Source organism: Vombatus ursinus, unplaced genomic scaffold (genome assembly GCF_900497805.2).
Source record: "Vombatus ursinus unplaced genomic scaffold, bare-nosed wombat genome assembly UNPS02010304.1, whole genome shotgun sequence".
Classification (NCBI taxonomy): Eukaryota; Metazoa; Chordata; class Mammalia; order Diprotodontia; family Vombatidae; genus Vombatus; species Vombatus ursinus.
In genome coordinates, this window is record NW_020950082.1 from 1,159,476 (window position 1) to 1,182,280 (window position 22,805).

At 36.8% G+C, this 22,805-nt stretch overlaps 1 protein-coding gene across 1 annotated transcript in view; it reads right to left on the reverse strand.

The window, feature by feature from the left end:
• Window positions 1–6,376: 6,376 nt before the first annotated feature.
• Window positions 6,377–22,805, reverse strand: part of ITGBL1 (integrin subunit beta like 1) — a 365,992-nt gene continuing 349,563 nt past the window's right edge. The window contains exons 9-11 of the mRNA XM_027854089.1: window positions 19,709–19,855; window positions 8,251–8,364; window positions 6,377–7,061 (exon numbers count right to left, since the gene is read on the reverse strand). Of these exons, the coding sequence (XP_027709890.1) occupies window positions 6,970–7,061; window positions 8,251–8,364; window positions 19,709–19,855 (353 nt within the window). The 3' untranslated portion in view covers window positions 6,377–6,969. The remainder of the gene's footprint in view (window positions 7,062–8,250; window positions 8,365–19,708; window positions 19,856–22,805) is intronic.

The following is a 22,805-nucleotide window of genomic DNA, read 5'->3' on the forward strand; positions in this document are numbered from 1 at the left end:
CTTTCTAGTTAGACGCTGTAACCCTGTGCTATTATGGATTTCTCTTCCTCCCTGCCCCCCCCCCTTTTTTTTTTTACAAGGCTGCTCGCTCCACTGTCTGTGATCTTTTGCAGGGATTGTGTTTTCTCTAAAAATTAAATGTTGCAGGTAGCTGAGTTTGGAAAGTGATCAGGGAATCAGGAAGCCTTCTAAACCTATAATTATAAATTGCACCTATAAAAAATAAGGTTGTTGTCATTGACTTACACTATTGATTAAATTATGAATATGCTCTAATATCAGATACCGTGCTCCTGAGGTCAGCATAACTGGGGAGGGAAACGTGTCAAACATGACCAGTGGAAAGCTAAGATAAGTGTTTGACATCCCCCTATAGTTTCTTTCTGTGTGTGTGTGTGTGTTTTATACATATCACAAGCTTACTGGTAATGGTAACATTTGCCTTGCCCAGCGAGCAAGACCCACTGGTTTTTGAGAAAGTGGGTCCAAAGAACTCTGTAGGCCTTGTAGGCCTGAATTAAGGCTCATTTTTCATCTACTAATCTTCATTATTTGAAAAACAATAATTATGACTAACAAGAATTGCGCTACCTAAATCCATTTCAAATATAATCTTTTCCAGTTTTTAACGAACTGAACTTAATACCATCCCAATTTTTGGCTGCGTTCCACTCATACTCAGCAGAGCATGGGCAAGGCGGCTGTTGTGTTATTTTCTGAAGCAGCAATGCAAAGGTTAGTTATAAATTAGACTTTAATATTTTTGGTGTTTAATGACAAGTTTTTAAACTGGACATATTAGGGGAAAAAAGTATTTTTTTTAGCTCAGCATGCCGAGTCCAGTACTGTGTATTTCACCAGTACATACCTCTAACCCAGCTCTTTGGGGCACGCCCACAAATGGCTAGGTTACAGGTGCCTTGCCTTGATCTCAGAATACAGTCTGTTGAATTGCTATAGATGAAAAAAAACAAAAACAAAGGAAAACAAACTCATTAGAAGATCAGCTTTTAGCTTCATCTTTTTTTTTTCTTTTTTTTCTTTCTTTCTTTCCTTTTTGAGGGAGTGGGGCAGACTATTGTTGATGACACTTAGGGCTGTTCATTGAGCTCAGTGTAGCCAACATAAGACACAGGCTGTAGCAGTTGGCTAAAGGATAACAATGCCATACAAAATGTCATCTAGTAAAGGTGAACATTTTCAGAATACTTAGTGTTTATCTTGTCAAAGATTTAATAGATAATGAAAATTGTGTATGCTTTAGGAAAACTAAATTTTGGTTCTCAGAAGAAGTAATTATGACCAATCTGTACCTCAGTCCTGGAAAACTGTGTGGGATCAGTGTCCTGGCCTCTTGATTGATAGTATATCAACAGAGATGGATGACATGATCACCATTTCTCCCATCTGCAATGTATCTACTGGGGAATTCTTTGGTCATTGCTTCACACTAAGCATCATAAGAGCCCTTACTTGTTGTTTAATACTTTTGGTCTGCTTTGCTGATTAATAATTTGGTATAAATGAACTGTTTATGCTTCTGAAATTTTCATATTGGATTCAGTTTTAATAAATAAAAGTTAGTATAACGTATGAGTAGAGTATCATGGATGATGCTAAATAGACAAAGTGGTTCTTTTACCTGTTCTTAATTTCTCTAATTCCATTTTAAATGCAGGGTAAGCCAGTTTGACTTTAACTTTGGAAGGTGAAGAAACATTTTGTGAAGTTCATTCTCCTGTAACATGGTGGGGAGGGGAAAACATGGTCTCCTTCAGTGCTACAAGAAAGTAAGCACAGTGAAATTTGGAAATTTAAAGAGATGGGGCTTCTAAGTACCATATACTCAATCCCTACTCTCCCTCCCCCATTCCCATGAACATACCCATTGTTTTCGATATTAAACTCTACTTGCTGGGTCCTTCTCGCTCTGCAAATCCCTTTGACTGGTTAAAATTAAAGCCGAATTTGTAAATGACTAGAATGTTCTGTAATTGTAACACCTTTGCTTTTAGTTTGTCTGTTTCTATCGGTTGTCTATAAGGTGTTTATTCCTATGAATGGATGTCTTAAAACAGTTTCTTCTAAAATATGTTTCAACATAGAACAGAGGGGTCTTTGTTATTTGTGCTTTGGTTAGGCCTTTAATTTTGTGTCTGGTCTCATCTGTTGCATGGGAGAAGGATGGCAATGGTGAACTGCATGTAGTAGGCCCTGTGTATCAAGAACTGTTGGTATGTATTACTAAATTTACATACATATATGCAAAGAGTTTGTCTGCATTGTACAGTTTCTGTGTTTATTATCATTTGTTGTATACACAGATGCAACATATTGAATAAAATATTTATACAAAGGCATATTGAAAAACATCAAACAACTTTATGTAAGAAATAGAATGTGCAAAAATGACATTGCACCACCCACAAATATAGAGACATGTCATGTAAATAGGTTGGAAAACTCAATTTTCCCCTTTGCCATGCCAAAGAAAATTTTAGCTCCGTGATAATACCTCTATTGCTGTTTTTCAGGATAAGATTTCACCATTCTGTTTCCCCAAATTAAGTTTGCTGTTATTAAGTGAAACTGCCGCAGTACTGTATAGTAAATCTGATGAAATCGATTTGTACTTACAGATTGTGTGTCTTGTACTTCTATGTACATATCCATCCCTTATGCATCAAGTTTCTATAGTTGCCCATTCCTTTGGCATGTGTGTCTTGTGAGAGCTTTGATTTCTATTGGTTTCATATTTGACTGCTTTTCACAGTTCCCCGCTGAGAGATTATTACCAATCACCCCTGCTTCCATAATGCTCATCCCTTAAATATTCCAGCACTAGCTTTGTTTTCCAACCAGATTGGTTTTTAAACAGTTTTTGGCTGCGGTAGAAGCTGGCAATATTTGCAGAGATGTGATACAATCAGTCCACCTTTCAATAGACAGAAACTAAAAAGGAACGCTGTTCCCACTATTCAGAATATGTCCCCGTTTTGTCCATTGTTAAATATCTCTTGAACACCTGTATGGAATTTCTTTTCGGGTCGAACATCAATGAAAAGAAGAAGGGGGAATGTAAGTTTTCTGATTTGAATTTCTCACATTTTACAAAATAAGTCCAGAGCTGGGCTATAGAGTGACGATAAGGGGAACCAACATGGATTCATTCTTCAGCCTCAGGATAAATGTTCAGGTGGGGTTGGGCTAGATGTCCTCTGTGGTCACTTTCAACTGGAAAATTCTATGAAACTGACTAGAAGCTCTGTTTGTTCCTGAAACCAAACTAAACACCTCCCCACTCATCCTCATAGTCCCCTTTTGGAAAAGCATGCCTGGACAAAATAGGAAATATCATTTGTATGGAAATACTTGTTCCATTTATCATCTAAATGACTTTTTGTCTGATAGTCCCTAGGAATTCTATTACTACATTATGCCAACTTCAAAGCAATAAGAGAACCATCATTTTGAGAAGAATGAAAGAAGACCTGCCAAATGCAGTGGTACGTATAGTCAAGTCCCCCTAGGCTTTCTTCTGATGTTTACCAGTCAAGTGACAGGCCAAACAGTTGAAATGAAAGACAAAATAAGGTTATTGTGTTTCCCTATAAAACCCCCCTTGAGCACATTGTGGCAGTTGCTTAATTCATTTCTAAATCCCTAATACATGGTATTTTTCATCATGACTAATACTAGTGTTGGGATTCAATTTTTTTTAAAATGTAACAAACTCTTTGTTCCACTTTGCAGTCACAGACACACTCCATTGAATTTCTCCTCCAAACCAATACATGCCGTTTAGATTTCTCAGCAAATGCCTTCCCAGGAAGGAGGAGGAACACCCAGTGAGGGGCATGGGTAAACAGTACCTTTAGTAAATACGCTTTAGAGAGAATCTATATGCTATAAAAATAATGTCTAGGGTTAAATGTTCAGCTTTCCCAGAAAAGCAGACAAACAAAAAGCTAAGATTGTGGGACTCTGGTTTTTAGCAAGGGGGGAAATAATATTTCCTTACATCTTCCCAGCTGTGTAGAACTAATAATGTTTCCTCTAAACTGACTTGACCATAGAGTAGTTTTTTTTTTTCAGAAGGAAAGCACTGAAATTGATTTTTTTTCCCCATTTATACCACTTTTGCATGCCCACTGGCAGAAACAGCTTTTACCTTGTATGGTAGACTACTTCTCCCCATCATGGAGCCAGAGTCCTAGCCTCACTCTGAATTTGGCTTTGAGAAAAGCATGAGGATCCTTCATTTCTACCAGTACCCTATCTGTAAATTACATGTCCTCTGTCACTATGATTTTCTGGATGCAGATATTAAGACAGGCTGCCTGTATTGTACCACTGGGTAAACACTGTTGTTATGTACAAATTAAATTATACAACTTTTTCCCTTTTATAAGCATTTGTCATGAGAATGAAAAGGGATATTTAAAAAATGAGTTTTCATTCTTATTCAACCACCTTTGTTAATTATATGTCTAATGACATAAACCAGTTTCAGTATTATTTTCTATAACTTAGTAAACCCACATTGTATCTGATAAAACAAAACAAAAACAACCCTTTTCTACTTTGTTAAAACATTTTTTGTTTTAACATGTTTGTTAATACATGTTCTGATCTTTAAAGTTAAAATAGTTAATCCAGTAGCTGAAATAATGTATAGATGTATATATACACATATGTATATACATATATGTACTTGTGTGTATATATATATACACACACATATACACACGCATCTATTATATATATATATACATATATACACATTTTGACACTTAGGGAAAATATCAACATAGATGTGTTCGCATTTTTTGTTTAGTTTTACAATGGGATAGAGTGAAATATAAAGAATCACAAACAATATTAAGTATACCTAATATTACCTGACAAGAAAAAAAAATATGCTCTCTTGGAGAATTACTAACAAGGGGTTCCATGAAGAAAGTTTCATAATTACTGGAACCAGTAGTTAATACACAAATGCTATTCATATTTTTGTATTTCCTATTAAATAATATATGGACGAGACCTACAATTTCGTTGGCATAGGGATATCCCCCTAGCAATACAGACTGACAAAATCTTGACAATTTATAGTCTTAGATGAGTTGGGGCACTGAAAGGTTAAATGACTTACCCAGGTTCTCAGTTCCAGTACATGTCAGATGAAGGACTTGAACTCGGGTCTTCTTCACTATAAGGCCAACTCTCTGTCCATTGCCTCCTGCTGCATCTCATTGCCACTTTCATTAAAATACCAGTTAATATATTCACTGAAGTTTGTTTGGAAGTGTGACATCAAAACAGAAAAGAGAAAAAAACGGAGGTATAAATCTTTTCTTAGATTCTGACTTCACTTCCCGCTTTTTAAAAAGCTTCTATCACAGCTGACTCATAGAAGGACATGGAGACAACTGAGAAGGTCCTATTAATCTACTTCAGGCTAATGATGGAGAACTTACAAACACGACAATGTACAGGAATACTATGGCACATTTCCAACAAATAGAAAAATCAGTCCCTAATCTGCCAATTTCCTAAGAAACCAGGTGATTTTGGCAATAGCTCTCCCTGTTCATTTTTGGGATGGTTCCTAACTTTGGTGATATCATTTCTAAAGCCCAGCTCATGACTCTAAAATGTCTACAATACTTATGATGGAATTTACAACTTAAATAGGCATCTTTCAAAACATTAAAATACCTTTCCCTAAATTGTACTACAATTCCACAAATTTACTTTGCCAAATTTAAGCAATTTAAGCAGAACATGTAAATTAACATTTTTTGCCCTTAAACTTTAAAAGGTTGCAATACTGATATGCATAATTAGATTTAATGGTAAATAAATTGGGGATGTCCCAGTAATTGTAGATTTTTTTATAATTCATAGGGATTTCATACCAACATTTCATCATTGACAAGAAATTTTTTTTTTGTTCATGCTAATATAAATATCTGTAGTTCTTATTCAACCTGTACCAGTCCTTTATCTTGACCTTATCAAAGCTTGAGGGGCTAATACTAGTGGCTTATGATATATCTCCAAATTATATTTTCTAATAAGTCTATTTTCCCAGTAACTAAATACTGGTCATCAAAGGCATATAATGTCATGAAACCACAAAGACGTCTAGTCAGAGTCCTCTAAATGCCTTAACTTACTGAGGAGAAATTTACACATTGAGAAAATCCATCTCCACCTAAATGTACCCTTTGACCATTTCCAAAGCACTTTACAATCCTTAAAGTGCCATATAAATGTTAAATATTAATCAGAAATCTCCAAACTTAGCAGTATATAAGCCATTTCCCTTGTTTTTTTTATGATCAATAGATACATACATATTCACAAACAGTACAATCACATCATGACATTATTTATTAAAATTTGAAAATTGTACATTTTTCTTAATTACTCTCTGCATCTTAAGGGTTTCTTTACATGAATTTTGAGTTCTGCAATGTGAAAATTAAACAACAAGCTTAAAGGTTCTTTAATGCTGAAAGTGACCAAATTTGAAAGGGATTGATTGCATTCTGTTGTCACTGTGAGGCTTTGCCACAGACTATATGTACTATGGCAGTGACTTTTCTATCATCCACATCTAGAAGTTCAGACTGGGACATGATATAGTCTGTGTCTGATCAATAGCTTTGCAGTTTCATATGTGAGGTCTCTGCCTTAATGTGATTTTCATTGTGTAATGATGTGCAGAGCTGACAACCATGCAAATTACGTAAGAAAGCCCTTTCTTGTGCTATTTCCATCACAAACTGCTTAGACTCATTTTTAATGGGTACCCAGATTTTACTCAGGCATTCAGGAATAGAAAAAACATACAATAGTCTGCTTGAGTAGCCCTAGTGGTGATTATATGCTGTTTGCTGTGCATTTATGTGTTCTAATGGCCTAAAAAAAATAAGAACTTAGTCCTTTGTCATGTAATTGTTAAGGATATTCTGCCCCAAGCCAGATTTCACAAGCATTTCCATTCCATCCATCCCAGCATTCACAGTTTCCACAGCTACATATTCCATTGCCTAGAACAAAAGGAACAGGGGAATCATTATCATAATTGAAATGTATTACATTAAAATGTGTTGTTATAAAACGAAACAAGCCATAATAAAAACCATTCCATTGGCTCTTTAGAGATTGTGTTATTGTGTAGAATGTTTTACATTTCACTAAGCAGCTAAAAGAAACTGGCTCTTTGAAACAATTAATGGCATCTTTCCAGCACAGTCATCAGCCAAAGAGTAACTATTGTAATTATTCCATCAGGTTTTGTACCCAGCTGGGCTTCCATTGACATCTTTTGGGCCTCCTCTCTCAATAAAGACTCAAGGTAACAAGCTATATAGCAGGCTTGTCTTTAATAAGGCTAGAACGTACAAACACAGCTAACTAGTACAGTTACAGACAAACTAACATAATAGGAGGCAGAGGAGCAATGTTGCATTACATCGGACAGGAAGAACAGGTCCCGCATAAAGATTTCCTCTATAGGAAGATGCCTGGTAAACTTGTTATCCAGGGAGTAGTTGAAGGACTAGGTATATTAGTAAAGACCATTTGAAAATGCCCTCTGTGCTCCCTCCCCCATTAGAAAGCTTTTATCCTTTTGTGAGAAGGTGAAGGAAGGTGGAACTGTCCCGATTTTTCCTTATATCCGCCATTAATGCTCTCAAAGCTAGAAAAACCACTCTAAAAACCCTGTCATTTTAGTAGACATTGCACCATTATCATGATAACTTTCTCTTCCTCCTCATTCCTATTATTCCTACTTCTATCAATGCAACAGCAACATCTTCCTTGGCTGAAGTTATGAAAAATATGAGATACCCCTTACACAGGGGTCAAAGTGCAAGGATCATCAGAATCATTTCCATTTGCCACATTTCCATTTACTGTGCCGCATATTAAAATGTTTTGGTATTCTTTAAAAAAATGCCTCATATGATTCTTACCAATGATTTACTCACACTTTATACCTTGCTGTTTGTCTATCCCATCCTTTCTTTGGAAATCAATTGTACCCCTATTCTGTCATGTCTCTTCCCCTCCGCAAAGTCACTTTCATATCAACGGGTAAATTTAACATCTCGCCTTCCGTGCATGGAAGGAGACAGACTATGCCTGGAGTGGTCTTGTTGCTTCACATTTTCATCTACCAGTTTTGCAGCCTGCTGCTCAGAACAAGGGGGGGGGTGATCTGGACCCACACACCTGTGCAAATGAGTCCATCATGCTTGTCGCAGTCTCTGTCGTCGCATTCACAGAATTCCCCTGAAACGTACCATTCCTGAGAAGAACAGATGCACTTTCCACAGTGACAAGAGCCTGTAATCACAAAGATTATTATTTATTGTCATGGCCCAAACATGCTTTTCAGTCTCGAATAGACTGGTGCTATATACCAACCACCACCTCTAAGCAGCTACCGTTGTAAAGGCAGGAAAAATCAAGATAAAAGATTATTGAACAGAAAAGTTGCTTAAAGGAGGGCTTTAACATCACATTTATTTCTACTGAATACCCGAGTTTGTCATTTTATCTCGTAGTTTTCCAGTAAAGAAATCCTTTTGGGGTTCCAATAAATGTATTTGTCACTGAACTACGTTAGAGCAGTGCGTTATGAAAATGTCAGCAAGGTTCCAATTCAGGTCCCATGACAGGTGCTTATCCATTTGCTTATCCCAAATGGATTTGTTGTGTAGAAATTGAGGTCATGTAAATTAAATCATGTTTTAAATGCCTGACAGGAACTTATAATTTAAGGGAATCCAATAATGAATTCTGAAAAGTGAAAGCTTTTTGTAGTGAAAATAATCACTCCCCAGTTGGTTTATAAATTACAGTTTTCATTTATATGTTTTTCTTAAAAGTGAGGAATATTGGGAGTCATTAGCTCTTCCATATTCTATCCAGAAAAGATCATTTAGGATAATCTCCCAAAAAACAGCAATCAAAAATTGCCTAATAGTGGTCAATTTATTCAACTAACTCAATCCAACAAGCAATTATTAAGCATCTATTGTGTTCAAGGGACCCTAGATTCTAGGGATAGAGAGTCAAAAATGAAAATTGCTATTTTCAATGATACAATGAGCTCTTCAATAAGCATTTAAAGCTAACAAATATTTATCCATTCCCTAAGTTGTGCAAATCACTGTTTTAAGTGCCAGGTAGGGGTGGTGGTGGGATAAAAGAAATCCAAGTATAGTCTCTGACCTCAAGAAGCTTCCTTCTGCAATTCTTTACTTCATTTAAGCTTACTTTTTCTACCAAGGTTCTTAAAATAGTTCATATGTACCTTTCTTTTCTTTAAAGGGATGGATATTACTGATAAAATTGTGTTTTTACAGATATCAATTATGTTCACAGACAAAAATGTCTTAGGAAGGAAGTGTTCTTTCTCTTGACATCCGTCAAGAAGACATTGGAAAGGACCTTGGAATATGTCTAGTCTAATCCCTAAGCAAGGCCCAAAAAGATTAAATGACTTGGCCTAAACTACGTAGCTAATTTTGTGGCTGGTATGGGAATTAAACCTAGGTCTCCTGAAACCTAGTTCAGTGCTCCTTAACCATATCCTTCAATATATTGCCTTGAGTTGGTTTCTAGTTCCAAATGTCATGTATTGTTAGATTAGATATTCAGGGTTTGAAAGTTCTAAATGGCCAAAAGTATATATTATTAGGAAAATTTTGATTTTGCAAAGTTCTTGAAATATTCCATGAAATTTCAACAGACTAGTTTAAGATATATTTGAAAACTGGGTCTTCAATGCCTCCAGCAAGCACATTCGTTCTGAAAAGGAACATCCATTTGTGTGATAAATGAACAGCTGTTTGAATGGGGAAGAAAATGACTAGAAAAAGGGAATTGCATTTCTTAGAAAGATGGGGTATAGGGTGGGGATTTTATATCCAAAACAGGAGGTAATTCACTGCTATTGGAACCCATCTTAAATTGCCAACTAGTCAGGCTCTGCTACATAGTCATCTGTAACATTCCCTTCTATCGTTTGAAGTACAAAATTTCTAAAGTATCCATATGTTGCAACAGGCCAAAAGCGCTATCTCTAGAGCATCAAGAAGATCTTTGGCAAAAGATCAAACACCTTTGATGTTTGAAAACAACAGTTAGGACATCACAAAAGCTCAGAAAGGAGGCTAATATTTTTACTTGGTGGGCAAGAGGGAGCTGCCAACATTGCTTTTCATTTTCATGGCAAAGTAAGAAAATAGTTGTAGAACTATACACTACCTTCCCCAAGTATATCTCTTATAAGGAAATTTTCCAAATAGATTTTAAATTTCTTGACTCCCCCAACTACTTCCTTGCATATCAAATGTTTACCAGCCCATGTAATACTTCCCATGATTCCCATCCCATTCTGCCATTATACTGTCAGCACTAACAAACTGAAGGAAGTCATAGTGGACAGTCATGGATTTTATTTCCACTTATATTCATCATTAATTGGTCAACATTGATTGCTTTTGTATCTGGCCCATTTTTCTACCTGTGGGCCAGCGCTAATTTGCATGCTATCCTTAAGGAAGGTCAGGGTTACCTCAGTTCTGACTAAACGAGTTTCATAAATAAACACACCATTGTGAGCTCTCTTCCAGTAATAAGTAACAGGCTTTTCTCCTTTCTCAACTTTTTCAAGCATAGGTCTCCCTCCTATTTCTGTATTTATTTTGCCTCTGCTTTTAAGCTTCTTTTACATCTAGTCATGGAAGCTAATAGATAAACAAATAGATTGACAGACACAACTACTGAGAAAAAAAAAATGTCAGCCAAAAGAACACTCTGAATTTCATTAATTGTCAAAAGATTTACAGTAGAAGACATTACACTGAGCCTCTTTTTTCTATGGCTGAATAAAGGTAAATGCTTTGTTAGATGGCATCATTTTGGGGCTTTCTACATCTGATATAAGGAACAAAATGGTTTTGAAAAGCCCAGTTAATTATCACAAATGGCAGCCAATTGATTTCCCATTAGCTCTTCCATGAATCATATGCTTCTAAAGGCTCTTTTTGTGTGTGTCACAATATATGGTCCAGGCATCTTTATTCATTTCCAAGTTACTATGTTGTTAACCTCATTCACTTTCACTACTTCAGGGCAGTTCTTTATGTTGTTAAATCCAGAAACCTTCTTACCTAGTGACATGACTTCTGTCGTGGCCATCTCCATGTTGTGGTTAAAAAAAAAAAAAGTGTTTTCTTAAGTCCTAACAGACACAATGGAGCTTATTATGGGATATTATATTAGATCTTTGAACAATTAAAGTCTCAAACCGGCAACTCTGAGCACTAAAAACTCTCAGAAGTGTGCCAGAAACAGAAATCTCTAAAATGAAAAGAGGGAGAAGATGCCATGAAACAGTGACTGTTTCTCCCTACTGAGATCTTAAACTTCTATTTATAAAAGCTCAGTGCCTCCTAGAGATGGGAAACTCTTCCTATTACTTACTAGGTTAGAAATAATTTAACCTATGTTAATAATAATATGATATAACATAATAGGAGACACTAAGGCACTTTTCCTCCCAAGAGCTCCAGTTACTTTCACAAATAATGGAGTCTGCTCCCCCCTCCTACCAGAGGAGGTAATGGGGGAGAAGTTACCCATCAGCCACACTCAGGCTGTATACCTTTCAGGAAAGAAGCAACTTCCAACTTACCTGGAAGTTTAACATAACCACAACTTTGGTGAGAAGCTGACTAGATTTATAACAGAAGAACAAGACTTAATAACATCTCCTTCCCAGTTCATTCTGGTTCAGGACTAGAACACTTAAGAATGCTCAGAGCCTTATTTTGCCCCCAGTCCTTTGGAAATCAAGCATATAATTTTACTGTTCTTCAAACCATACCCTCTGAGATGGACAGAGGGAACAGATATTCTGATTTCACAGGTGAGGAAATGGAAGCAAAGAGAGATAAAGTGACTTAAGATCACAAAGCTTTAGCTCCCAACTAGGAACTGGACCAGTTTTTGCTCTTACCCCAACTCATCTGTACTGCTTCTCAGAGTCAATTTTTTTCATGTCATTTCAGCAGTGGGTGGATTTAATTCTTAGACATTTGATTATAGAACTAAATTGGGGATAACAGCTCTAACATGACACAATGACAATCCCTATTGAATCTGCCCTGTCCCTTGTATAGTAGAGATATACTGTGCACTTGGCTTGGGTGATCTAGAACTCAAAAAGTGCCATAATTCTACCTCCCAACAAACTGAGTACAGGGAAGTAGTTTAACATCTCAAGTTTGTATCCATTCCCCCATGACAGCTACTTTAAAGAAGGTTGGTGATGATTACCTGGAATTATGTTGAAATGATGAGGGACAAAGCCTGCCTGGGTGCTCTAGGATCCAAATACAACACACGGAAGCTCAATGATCAAAATCAAAAAGTCCCTTGTCATTGTGCTCAGATCTCTGCAAAGGTAACAGACTTCATGGAAAACAATCCAGATTGTGATATTAGGGGAGACCTGGACACTAAAATTATTTCTCCTTCTCTTGATTGTCCATGTAGACCTTTGAAGTCCAAGAGCAAGGCATCATTTTAAGTTACCTATATTTGTAGAGTTGGAATTCATTTTTATTTTGTTGTGCCTGGCAAAATGCTGCAATCTGACATCACAACAGGCGGTTCTCACTCTTGTACTAACCTTTCCATCCATTATGAATGGTCATAGACACTGTATCCGTTTTAAATTTTTTCTATGGAGTGATTTATTGTCTTGGCTACAAATTTGTAAAGAAATAAAACGCTATTTCTTCACCGTCTTCTGTCATGAGGTGTCAGCTTTGTTCCACAGTCATTTAAAATTTTTTTTTAAATGAGTGCTATGTAGTGTAAAGGCATACCCAGAGCACACTAGCCTCATCAGAATAATTTTCATGTCTTTACCACAGCAAAGAGTGAACATGGGATTTCTCTGCATGTGCTAATTAAGATGGCAGTGTTCTCTCAAAAAGTTTACTCCCAAAGTAACAAACTTTTATCAAATCATGATGTTCATAAAAGTCCATGTACATTTTTACCTCTTCCCTGACACCATGGTAATAATATTTATCATATGACTGAATAATAGAATCTGAGATCCAAGAAGGAGCATTGATACCACTTTGCCCAAACCTCTCAGTTTTATGGGTTTTCATTTTGTGTTTCAACACTAATGTCAGCAGTAATAGCTGCAGCCTATAGGCCTAGACTTAGGGATGAGGGTGATGACCTGTTGCTTGGGTTCCCACTGATTAACAGGAATCTATGATCTCAGTGTGGATACATTTTTTTTTTACTTAACAGAAGCAAAAAACAAGAACTGATCCTTTCCTTTGCCCCTTCTATCTTCCCTAATGAAAAGATAAGCTAAAATCCAAGAGGGACCATGGGGGCAAATGTAGTAAAACAGAATGAATACTGACTCTGAAGTGTGAGGGCCTACACCCAAATCTCGTCTCCAACACTTATTCCCGCTGGGATCTTGGGAAAATCACTTAACCTTTTTGGGTTTCTCTTTCCTTATCTATGATATAAAAGGTCACTAGTACCCTTTCAGATCTATATCTGTGATCATATGATTGAGTCCCAACCCTTCATTTGAATAGATAAAGAAATGGAATCCTGGGTAAGTGAAACCACTTGCTCAAGATCACTAAATAGGTTAATAATAAGTAGAGCTGGGGCTAAGTTCCAGGAAGGAATCAAGCATTTATTAAGTGGCTACTAATTTACAAATTATCTCATTTGATCCTCACAATAATGCTGGAAGGGTGAGGTCGATGCTATTTTCATCTCCATTTTACAATTAGAGAAACTGAGGCAAACAGTTCTTTTTTTTTTTTAAGTGACTTGCCCATGGGCGTTCAACTAGCCTGTGTCTAAGGCAGTATTTGAACTTAGATCTTCATGACTCCAGTCCCAGAACTCTTGGGCCACTCTTTGGGCCACTTTGCCGCTTCTGCAGTTAATTCCCAGGTCAGTTGCCTTCCCACTCTAGCATGGTGACTCAAATCTTACCCACACTAGCACTGAACTGAAGATATTGAGGGCAGCCTAGACCTTCTGCTTTAAATTCTTAGTTCTTCCTGGCAGTACCTATAGCAGAATAAACCCAAAACACTAATCTATGGTTGGGCCTCATATACTCAAATACTTAGATTTGAAAGGGACTTGAGAGGTCATCTGACCTAACCCCCTCATTTTACTGGTGGGAATATGAAGACCGGAGAGGTTCATTGATTCATCCAATGTTAGACAGGTAGTTAGACAGGTAGTAAATGGTTGAGTCAGGATTTTCTCTAAATCCAAAGTTAATGCATTCTATTGCATCACGTTGCCTTGTCAACAGGAAAACATTTTGAGAAAACCTAAACAAATTATAAGGGAGTGGTTAGTAATTTCTTAAAATTTTTCCTTAAAACAAGGTTTGTGGCCTACTAGACTCCAAGGAAAACCTAAATGGGCTAGATGAAGATTCTCACAATGCCTTGATTTTTAATATGTTCTTTTATAGATATCATGGCGGGCAGGAGGGGTTTAAGAGATCGGGAAAAGGATTACATAATAGCTAACAAAAGGAAAATATTGGGGACTAAGCAATTCATCAGAGCTTAGAAATACTTTTGTCATGTAAACAAAAAACTTAAGACAATTCCTTCATAGGGCAAGCTGATAAACTATAACTCAAAAGCTGAATTTTTAAAAATTGTTTCTTTATACTCTTTTGGTTAACTGGCTCCCTCTGTGCCCCTCCAGATATCCTCTCTCACAACCCTTCACTTGCCCTATGAACAATTTTGGGAGTAAACATGTATGCACACATGTATTCATACATACATATATATACACATATATAGATATAGCTATCTATACTGTATATATACATACATACACTGGTGAGTTATCCATCCCAGGAGGTCTTTGAGCATATGCTAGATGACCTCAGTGTCGGGATATTATAAAGAGAATTCCTAATTATGCATAGATTGGACTAAATAACCGCTAAGGTTGCTTCTAACTTTGATATTCAGAATCTAAATTTTAGGTCAATTTTCTCCTCTCCAGCATACATTTTCTTCATTAGTAGTTATTGCTGAAGCTTTATCTTAGGATACCTTTAATCTTGATAGATTCCTCTTGGGAAAAGACATGACCAACACTTCATTTTCTTTGGCAATAATAATCTGTGCCATATCTTGAGCTTTCAGTCTTATCACCACACAGCAGTGTTAGTGGGAAAGCCCTTTGTCAACATTATTCTATTCACTGCTCCTGATTTCTATTTATTTCCCTGGAACCCCAAATCTAGGGAAGTCTTTTAAATCTACAAATACTAGCTCCAACCCAGGGAAAGCAGGGGCTAGGAATTCATTATGCTTAGATCAGAAGGGAGGAAGACTCAGCTGAAGGTGATTTATTGTATCAGCTGTACATTTTCAGCACAGAGAAGAGTACTCCTTGACAGGGTGGGGAAAGCCGTAAGATTCCATTTATTTACATATTTATTTTTATTTTATTTTATTTTATTTTATTGCTAGGTAATGGGGTTAAGTGACTTGCCCAGGGTCACATAACTAGTAAGTGTCATGTGTCTGAGGCCAGATTTGAACTCAGGTTCTCCTGACTCCAGGGCTGGTGCTCTATCTACTGCACCACCTAGCTGCCCCTACACATTTATTTTTGAACTGGGTCTGTGATTACATTGATATAGGGAACTCTAAGCCAGGAAACTCCCTCTACCAATGCAAAACATTAACTGTTCTGCAAATTATAGTCTTAGAGAGTTGGTTGGGACACGGAGAGGTAAGTTCAATGTCTGGAACAAAGTAATATAGTCTGTTTGCAACAGGGGCAGGGCTGAAACTTATGTCTTACTGATTCTGAGGTCAGCTTCCTCTCCAAAAGAGAATGATGCCCCTCCACACAAATTTCTAACTCTTCCTAAATCAAGTCATCGTTGTGCTTCATTATTTTGTTACCAGCTTCATTAGTAGCACAGACATTCTCCTATGCACTGAGTAATTCCTGTTCAAAAAGTTAACAGGAAGAGTCAAGAAATGAGATTAACCATACATTAACCAGCAGCAAGGCAAGATGGTTAGTTAGCCTTGAAGTAAAAAATGCAGGTGTTCAAGCCCTGCATTGACACCTGACAAAAACAGTGTGTCATGTGTGACCTTGAGCAAACTGTTGGCTCAGTAGCACCCGAAATATCTCCCTAAGATTACACAGACAAGCTGATGATCTCTACCAGGGAAGGGAGTTCCTATACCACAAAATCCCTGTTAGTAAGAATTAAGAGGGAATTGTCATAAGTATGTGTGGGGATTATAATTGACCAATCTGAAAAGAACTCTGAGCCAATGGTACTTTATTAAAGGGTCCATGGTCCCTTTGGACCTCATGAAGTGGACCTCAGATCTTCTTCATGATCTGAGATGCCCCCTTTCCTCCAGGGCCTTATTTTCATAAGGTTTGATATCAGGTTTGAAACCTGAACACTCTAGAGGGGCTATACAAAAACAGAATCCTATTGGTTTATATATCTTACTCTTAAGGGCCAAAAATTAAGATGGGCAAGGTAACAGTCATCTCCAGTAACCAAGTGGTTATAAGATGATCACCTGCTCATGTTGAGTAAGACAGCATGGTCTGAGGATACAAAAATAAGTTGGGGCATTTTCCAAAGAATCAAGGCATCCCGCCCATGCTGGGTTTGGACTTGGAATTTGAGTAAAACAGGATGGAGATATTTTTGTCGGCCTTCTTGTAGTTGCACAAGTGAGCTTCATAACTGGTTAACAAGTAGTGAATATTGCATTAAACTTTGAGGCCTGCTACAAAGGCCTACCATAAGAACCTATCTTATCTAATTATCCCTATATGATTTATGTAAAATATGAAACTGAGTATTACTGATTGGAATAGAGTAGTGGTCCTAATGTGTCATCTCTCACGTTACTCAGATATGAAATACTAATTTCCACAGAATACAGTTAAGTACACATCAATAAAATTAACTAAACAGAATTAATTTAGCCTGCTTGATAATTCAGGGGAGCCTATAAGATTATAACTCAAAGACTTCATTATCCTAATAAAATAATATCATTCTCTAGATGAATGAACCGAAAGCTCTAATTGACCCTAGAATAAGTTTCCTGTGAATATTGGTTAAAAACAGCTTCTAAATAATTAATTGACATATACTTTAAATCTCTGAATCTCTGAGTCAAGAGGACCTCAAAAGGCATTTAGTCTAACTTATACCTAAAAAGGTACCCTCTTTCATAACATCCCCACCAAGGGATCATTTAGCTTATCTTTAAAAACCTCTATTAAGTGGAAATCTGTTATCTCCTTTTCCACTTTTGGATTGCTGCTAATTGTTAGGAAGTTATTCCTGACATCCAGCCTAAATCTGTCCCTCTGCAAAGTCAACCCATTACTCCTAATTGTGCCCTAGGGGCCTAAACTGAAACATCTAATCTTTCTTTTACAAGGCTATCTTTTAAATGCTTAAAGAGAGCTATCATCTATCTCCAATACCTCCCTCTCACTCCTAGTCTTCTCTTAGTGACAGTGACCTGATCTGTGCAAGTTGGCACCTTCTCTGAAACTTTTAGAGCTACCCAGAGCACTGAGAGGCTAAATGACATTCCCAGAATCACACAGCCAGTATGTCATAGGTAGGTTTTGAACCCAGGGATAAAACTATATCAACTACACCATGCTACCATGTCTTCTAAAAGTTAAATCCTCCTAGTATTTTGAACTTATCCTCATAGGTTATGATTGAAAATCTCACCATCCTACTCAGTCTCTTTCAACCTACTCCTTCCTAAAAGGTGGCACACAGAATTAAATAGAATATTCTAGATGTGGAAGTATCAGGTATTTACCTATTGTTTATAGTAATCTAGGTGGTATAATGGATAGCAAAAGATCTAAAGTCAGGAAGAGCTGAGTTCATATTTTGTCTCAGAAACTAGTTGTGTGCCCCAAGGCAAGTTACTTAATCTCTGTCTGCCTCAGTTTCTTCATCTGTAAAATTAGGATAAAAATAGCACCTACTTCTCAGGGTTGTTGTGAGGATAAAATAACATATTTTAAAGCAATCCTTAAAGCACATTGTAATAATATTATTATTATATAATTATATAATTATCTGGGAGTCTTATTCCCCTAAAGGACTCTAAGGGACATGAGGGTAGAGGCCACATCTCAATGTTACCTCTTTCCCACTATTTATCACCATATTCTACATAAAGCTATCACTGAATAAAAGTTAGTGGAATTGAATTAAATGTAATTGAAATGACACCTATTAAGTGAACCTGAAATATGACTAAATATCCATTCAAAACAAAGACTCTGATTTCAAAAGGAAAATTACAAATTCAAAAAAAATTGATAAGAGGAGTCACATTAAATTCACTCACAAAATAGCCACATAGTCCTTATTTGACTACCACCATTAGATCTCTTAAAAAGTGAAAAGAACTGAAATAAATATATGACAGAAGCAAATATATACAAAGCTTCTCTGAGAAACAAAGAGAATAGAAAAAAATTATAAACAATGTTTATATCAACTTCTAATATTCAGTCTAATTTCTTAAATACCTACCCATGTGGGTACAAATTGCTTTGCGTAAGTGAATGGAATGTGACTTCACTTTTCCCACTATTTCCAAGACGTTAAAGTACTGGGAACAGAAAAGTATCAAGATGACATAGCCCTTCCCCTCATTGAGTTTACAGCTAACAGGAGAATTGAGACAGATAGTAACAGTTATGCTATTGATATTTCAAAGATCTCTGCACCCTGCAAATGCTCCCTGCACCAATACAGGTCAAAAACCCCACTGTGTCTTGGAAAACTACCTTTTGAGTTGATGTGGTCAAAAAAAAAAGTCACCATCCTATTTCAATGTATGGATGATTCTTTCCAAATTTAGCATTGATGGTCCTCAGATTAACTGTCTATCATGGATCTGTCTTTAAAACATATCTGACTTGGTGGGAACTATCCGTGCTTGTGTCCCATTCCTTAAAGTACTGAGGGTCACTTTCAGGCCCTCATAATGCATTAGAGTGGACCAAGTAGAATGCTAATAATATTATAATAATGCTATTAATGCTCTTAATATTCTATAATCTGTACCATAGGTGAAGACAAACCCAAGTGCCCAAAAAGCTTGCTGAATTTTTGAGGAAAGAATGTATCTAATCCCTACATTTGTCTTTTCATTCTCACTTCATATACCAATTCTCTTTCTGTAGTTTTCTCACGTCAAGGCTAAAAGGCATCTATTTGCCAGTCCTGTATCCTGTAATTACCTCACCATGTGCCTGTATGCTAGCATTTCAGAAGCTAACTCATATCACCCTTTCTCTTATTTGTTCATGTATGTGATCCCTGGCAAAATACTTCATTGCTTTAGCATGTGCTGTGATTTGATGTTGCAATTATGACTGAGATTCTCTTGGTATTAACCCTGTTTTCTGAATCCCATTTACTCAGATTTATGTGTTTAATCTTCAGTCTTAAAATATGCCACAGATATAAGGCAGCAGAATTTTCATGCAATAGAAAACCTAAGAATAACAGAATTCGAGCCAGGTACTCGGCTTCAATACTCACCCTTCCCTGAGCACAATATGCCATCTGCTGATTCACACAAACTCTTGCTTTCTTCTTCAGTCATGTTACATTTTCTTGAGTATTGGCAGAGTTTTCCAAACCATCCTCTCTCACAAATGCAGTGACCACAGGAGCATTTACCATGGCCTGAAAAACAAAGAAGAGAGACAGACAAAACCTCATTAAATATTCAGAAGTTCTACCTGAGCATTCAGAGGGAAATACACAATTGCTGTCATTACTCTTCTTATTGGTAATATTTCTATATTACTTTGCTATTTACAAAATGCTTTCCTCATAATAACCCTGTGAAGTAGGTAATACGAGCAGTATTATCCTCATTTTACGAATGAAGAAACCGAGGCCCAAACGAGTTAAGTGACTTGCTAAGGGGTAACCAGGCTGTGGAAAGTAATGTTGTGGAGGGGAAAAGAGAACTGGATTTTTAGCCAGAATACCTGAATTTAAATTCTAGCTCTACCATTTTTTTAGCTCTGTGACTTTGGGGAAGTCATTTACCTCTCTAAACCAGTTTCCTCATCAGTAAAATAAGGAGGCTGACTTTTAAGGTTCCTTCCAATTCTAAATCTATGAGCTTGTGAAGTGTCAGAGAAGAGATTCACATACAGGTCTTCTGACTGCAAGCAGAGTCAATCATAAATAACCATTTATTAGGTCTCCTGTGTACCAGGCACTGTGCTTAGAGCTGGGGAAACAAATAAAAAAGACAGTTCTTGCCTTCAAGGATCTTATAATCTAATGGTAGAAGATAAAACACAAAAAGAAACTAAAAGTCCTGTGCTTTCTTCGCTAAAGCAGGTTGCCTCAAATAAACTCCAATATTGAACTTCCTATTTGAAGAAAACACTGTTCTGCTTCTTTCTGCATTAGTCAGCTCAACCATAATTGCCAGATGAACTCTCCAGACAGTGCTCAAGCTTAATGTGATAAATCTGGAACTGGAATCAGAGGAGGACCCAAGAGGAAAGCAAACTTTGAAGTTATTTAAAGTGGAATTCCTCCATCCTCTATTGATAAAGAAGCATCCTCATTTGCATTTTTATCAGTTAAAAAGACTTAGAGCTGATTCTCATCATCACCTTGACATCTGGACCAATTTGAAAAGCTGGTCACATTTCAATTACTTGCAACATTTATCTATTGCTTTTCCTATTTCCTCCTAAGAGGTATAAAAAATTAACTGTTTGCTACCAACAGCATCTGGTTCTGTATTGCTTAGTAACAAATATGCCTAAGAATATGAATATATAGCACTTATATATCATTCTGAAGTTTGCAAAGTACATAGGTTGTTTTGTTTAATCCTCATGGCCCTTCTGATAGGTAGGTGCTATTATTATCCCCATTTTATAGATAACGAAATTGAAACACAGAGAAGTTGTGATTTATCCAGGGTCACACAGCTAAACAGTTTCTGAGGCAAGATTTGAACTCATGTATTATTGACTCCAAGTACAATGATCTTTACCCTATGCCACCTAGCTGACTTATATTCCTAATAATATGGATATACTTATGTAGTGGTGAATGTAATATGGAATATGTTAATTCTATTTGGACTAATGTTAAATTAATGAAATTTGAATTTAAGATCTCAGGTGAAATCTATCTTTCTTTCTTTCTTTCTTTCTTTCTTTCTTTCTTTTTTTCTTTCTTTCTTTCTTATTCTTGTCATTGGCCTCATAATCTAGGAGATTCTTTGGCCATATAGAGAATATCTCTAACTTTCAATCTATGTCTAGAAAATATTATAGAAAGTAGGTAAAAACGTGTGTGTGTGTGTGTGTGTGTGTGTGTGATGTACTTAGAATCATAGGTGTAGAGCTAGGCACAGTGCTTTGTGCACTGTGGCGCCACCTAGTTGCTCCTATGTAACTTTATATACCTCCAGAGGTTCAACCTCTCTGCAGTTGACATATAGATGTATTTGTAGAGCATAGGTGCACAAGGACATCCAAGGTAAATCCCTTATTTTATAGATGAAAAAAATGAAGCATCAGTAACTTAAATACCTTGTTCAAGGTAGCATAGGTAAGTCTCAGAATTGTGATGTGAGACTAAGTACTTTGGTTTTGGAATATTGTATTTGTAATTCTTAAAAAGACACAATGTGTACATGTCCATACACTTGTTCAGTCACTTGCCTGTGACTCACCTTTAGCATATTCATGATCACCTTCACAAAGTACCTGCCATGTGCTAAATATTGAGGACACATAAATGAAAGCAACATAATCCCTGAACTCAAGAAGCTTAAGGAATACAACATGCACAAATAGATGCATGTGCAAAACATATACTCAGTAACCTTGAGGAAGCAAGTCATATAGGGAATAGGAAGTTGGGGGAAACAAGAAAAGGCCTCCTGCGGAAGGTTTCATGTGAGATAAGTTTTGAAGAAAACCTGGGAATCTAGGAGGCAAAATTAGGAGGAGGGACATTTCAGGCAAGGGGAAAGCCAGTTCAAAAGGGCAGGATCAGCATAGTTGGGAAAGCCAGTCTTGTAGTCCAGAAGTCCTAGGTTCAAGTCTTGCCTCTGATACACACTAGCTTTGTTATTATTAGTAAATCACTTCATCTCTCAGTAATTCATGCAATTCTCTAATACCCATAAATTACAAAGAAGTTGCTGATCTGCATTTATGGAAAGAGTTTCCTCCCTGGGAGTTTCGCTGCACCAAAGATATCACAAGGCTATGGGTCCATTCCCCCATGGTCTCCCCCCCCCAAAAAAATACACAGAAAGCACATTCACCAATTTATTGCATCCAAGATCTCCTTTCCATAGCAGCTAAAATTTTTCTATGCCTTTGCCTTCAAAAATATGGTACTTTTCAGGCTTCTTTCTCATTCTTCATTATTTGAATAGTGTCTGCTTAGCAGGAAGACCATCTTCAGATAGCTGTGGAATCTGTGGTTAGCTGTGGAAAAGGCTTTGCCTTTGGGCCTCTGGCATTTTTCCTCTTGTGCTGGGACCTATGTAATATTATTGTTGTTCAGTAATTGTTTTTAGTTGTGTCTGACTCTTTGTGACCCCATTGGGGGTTTTCTTGGCAAAGATACTGGAATGGTTTGT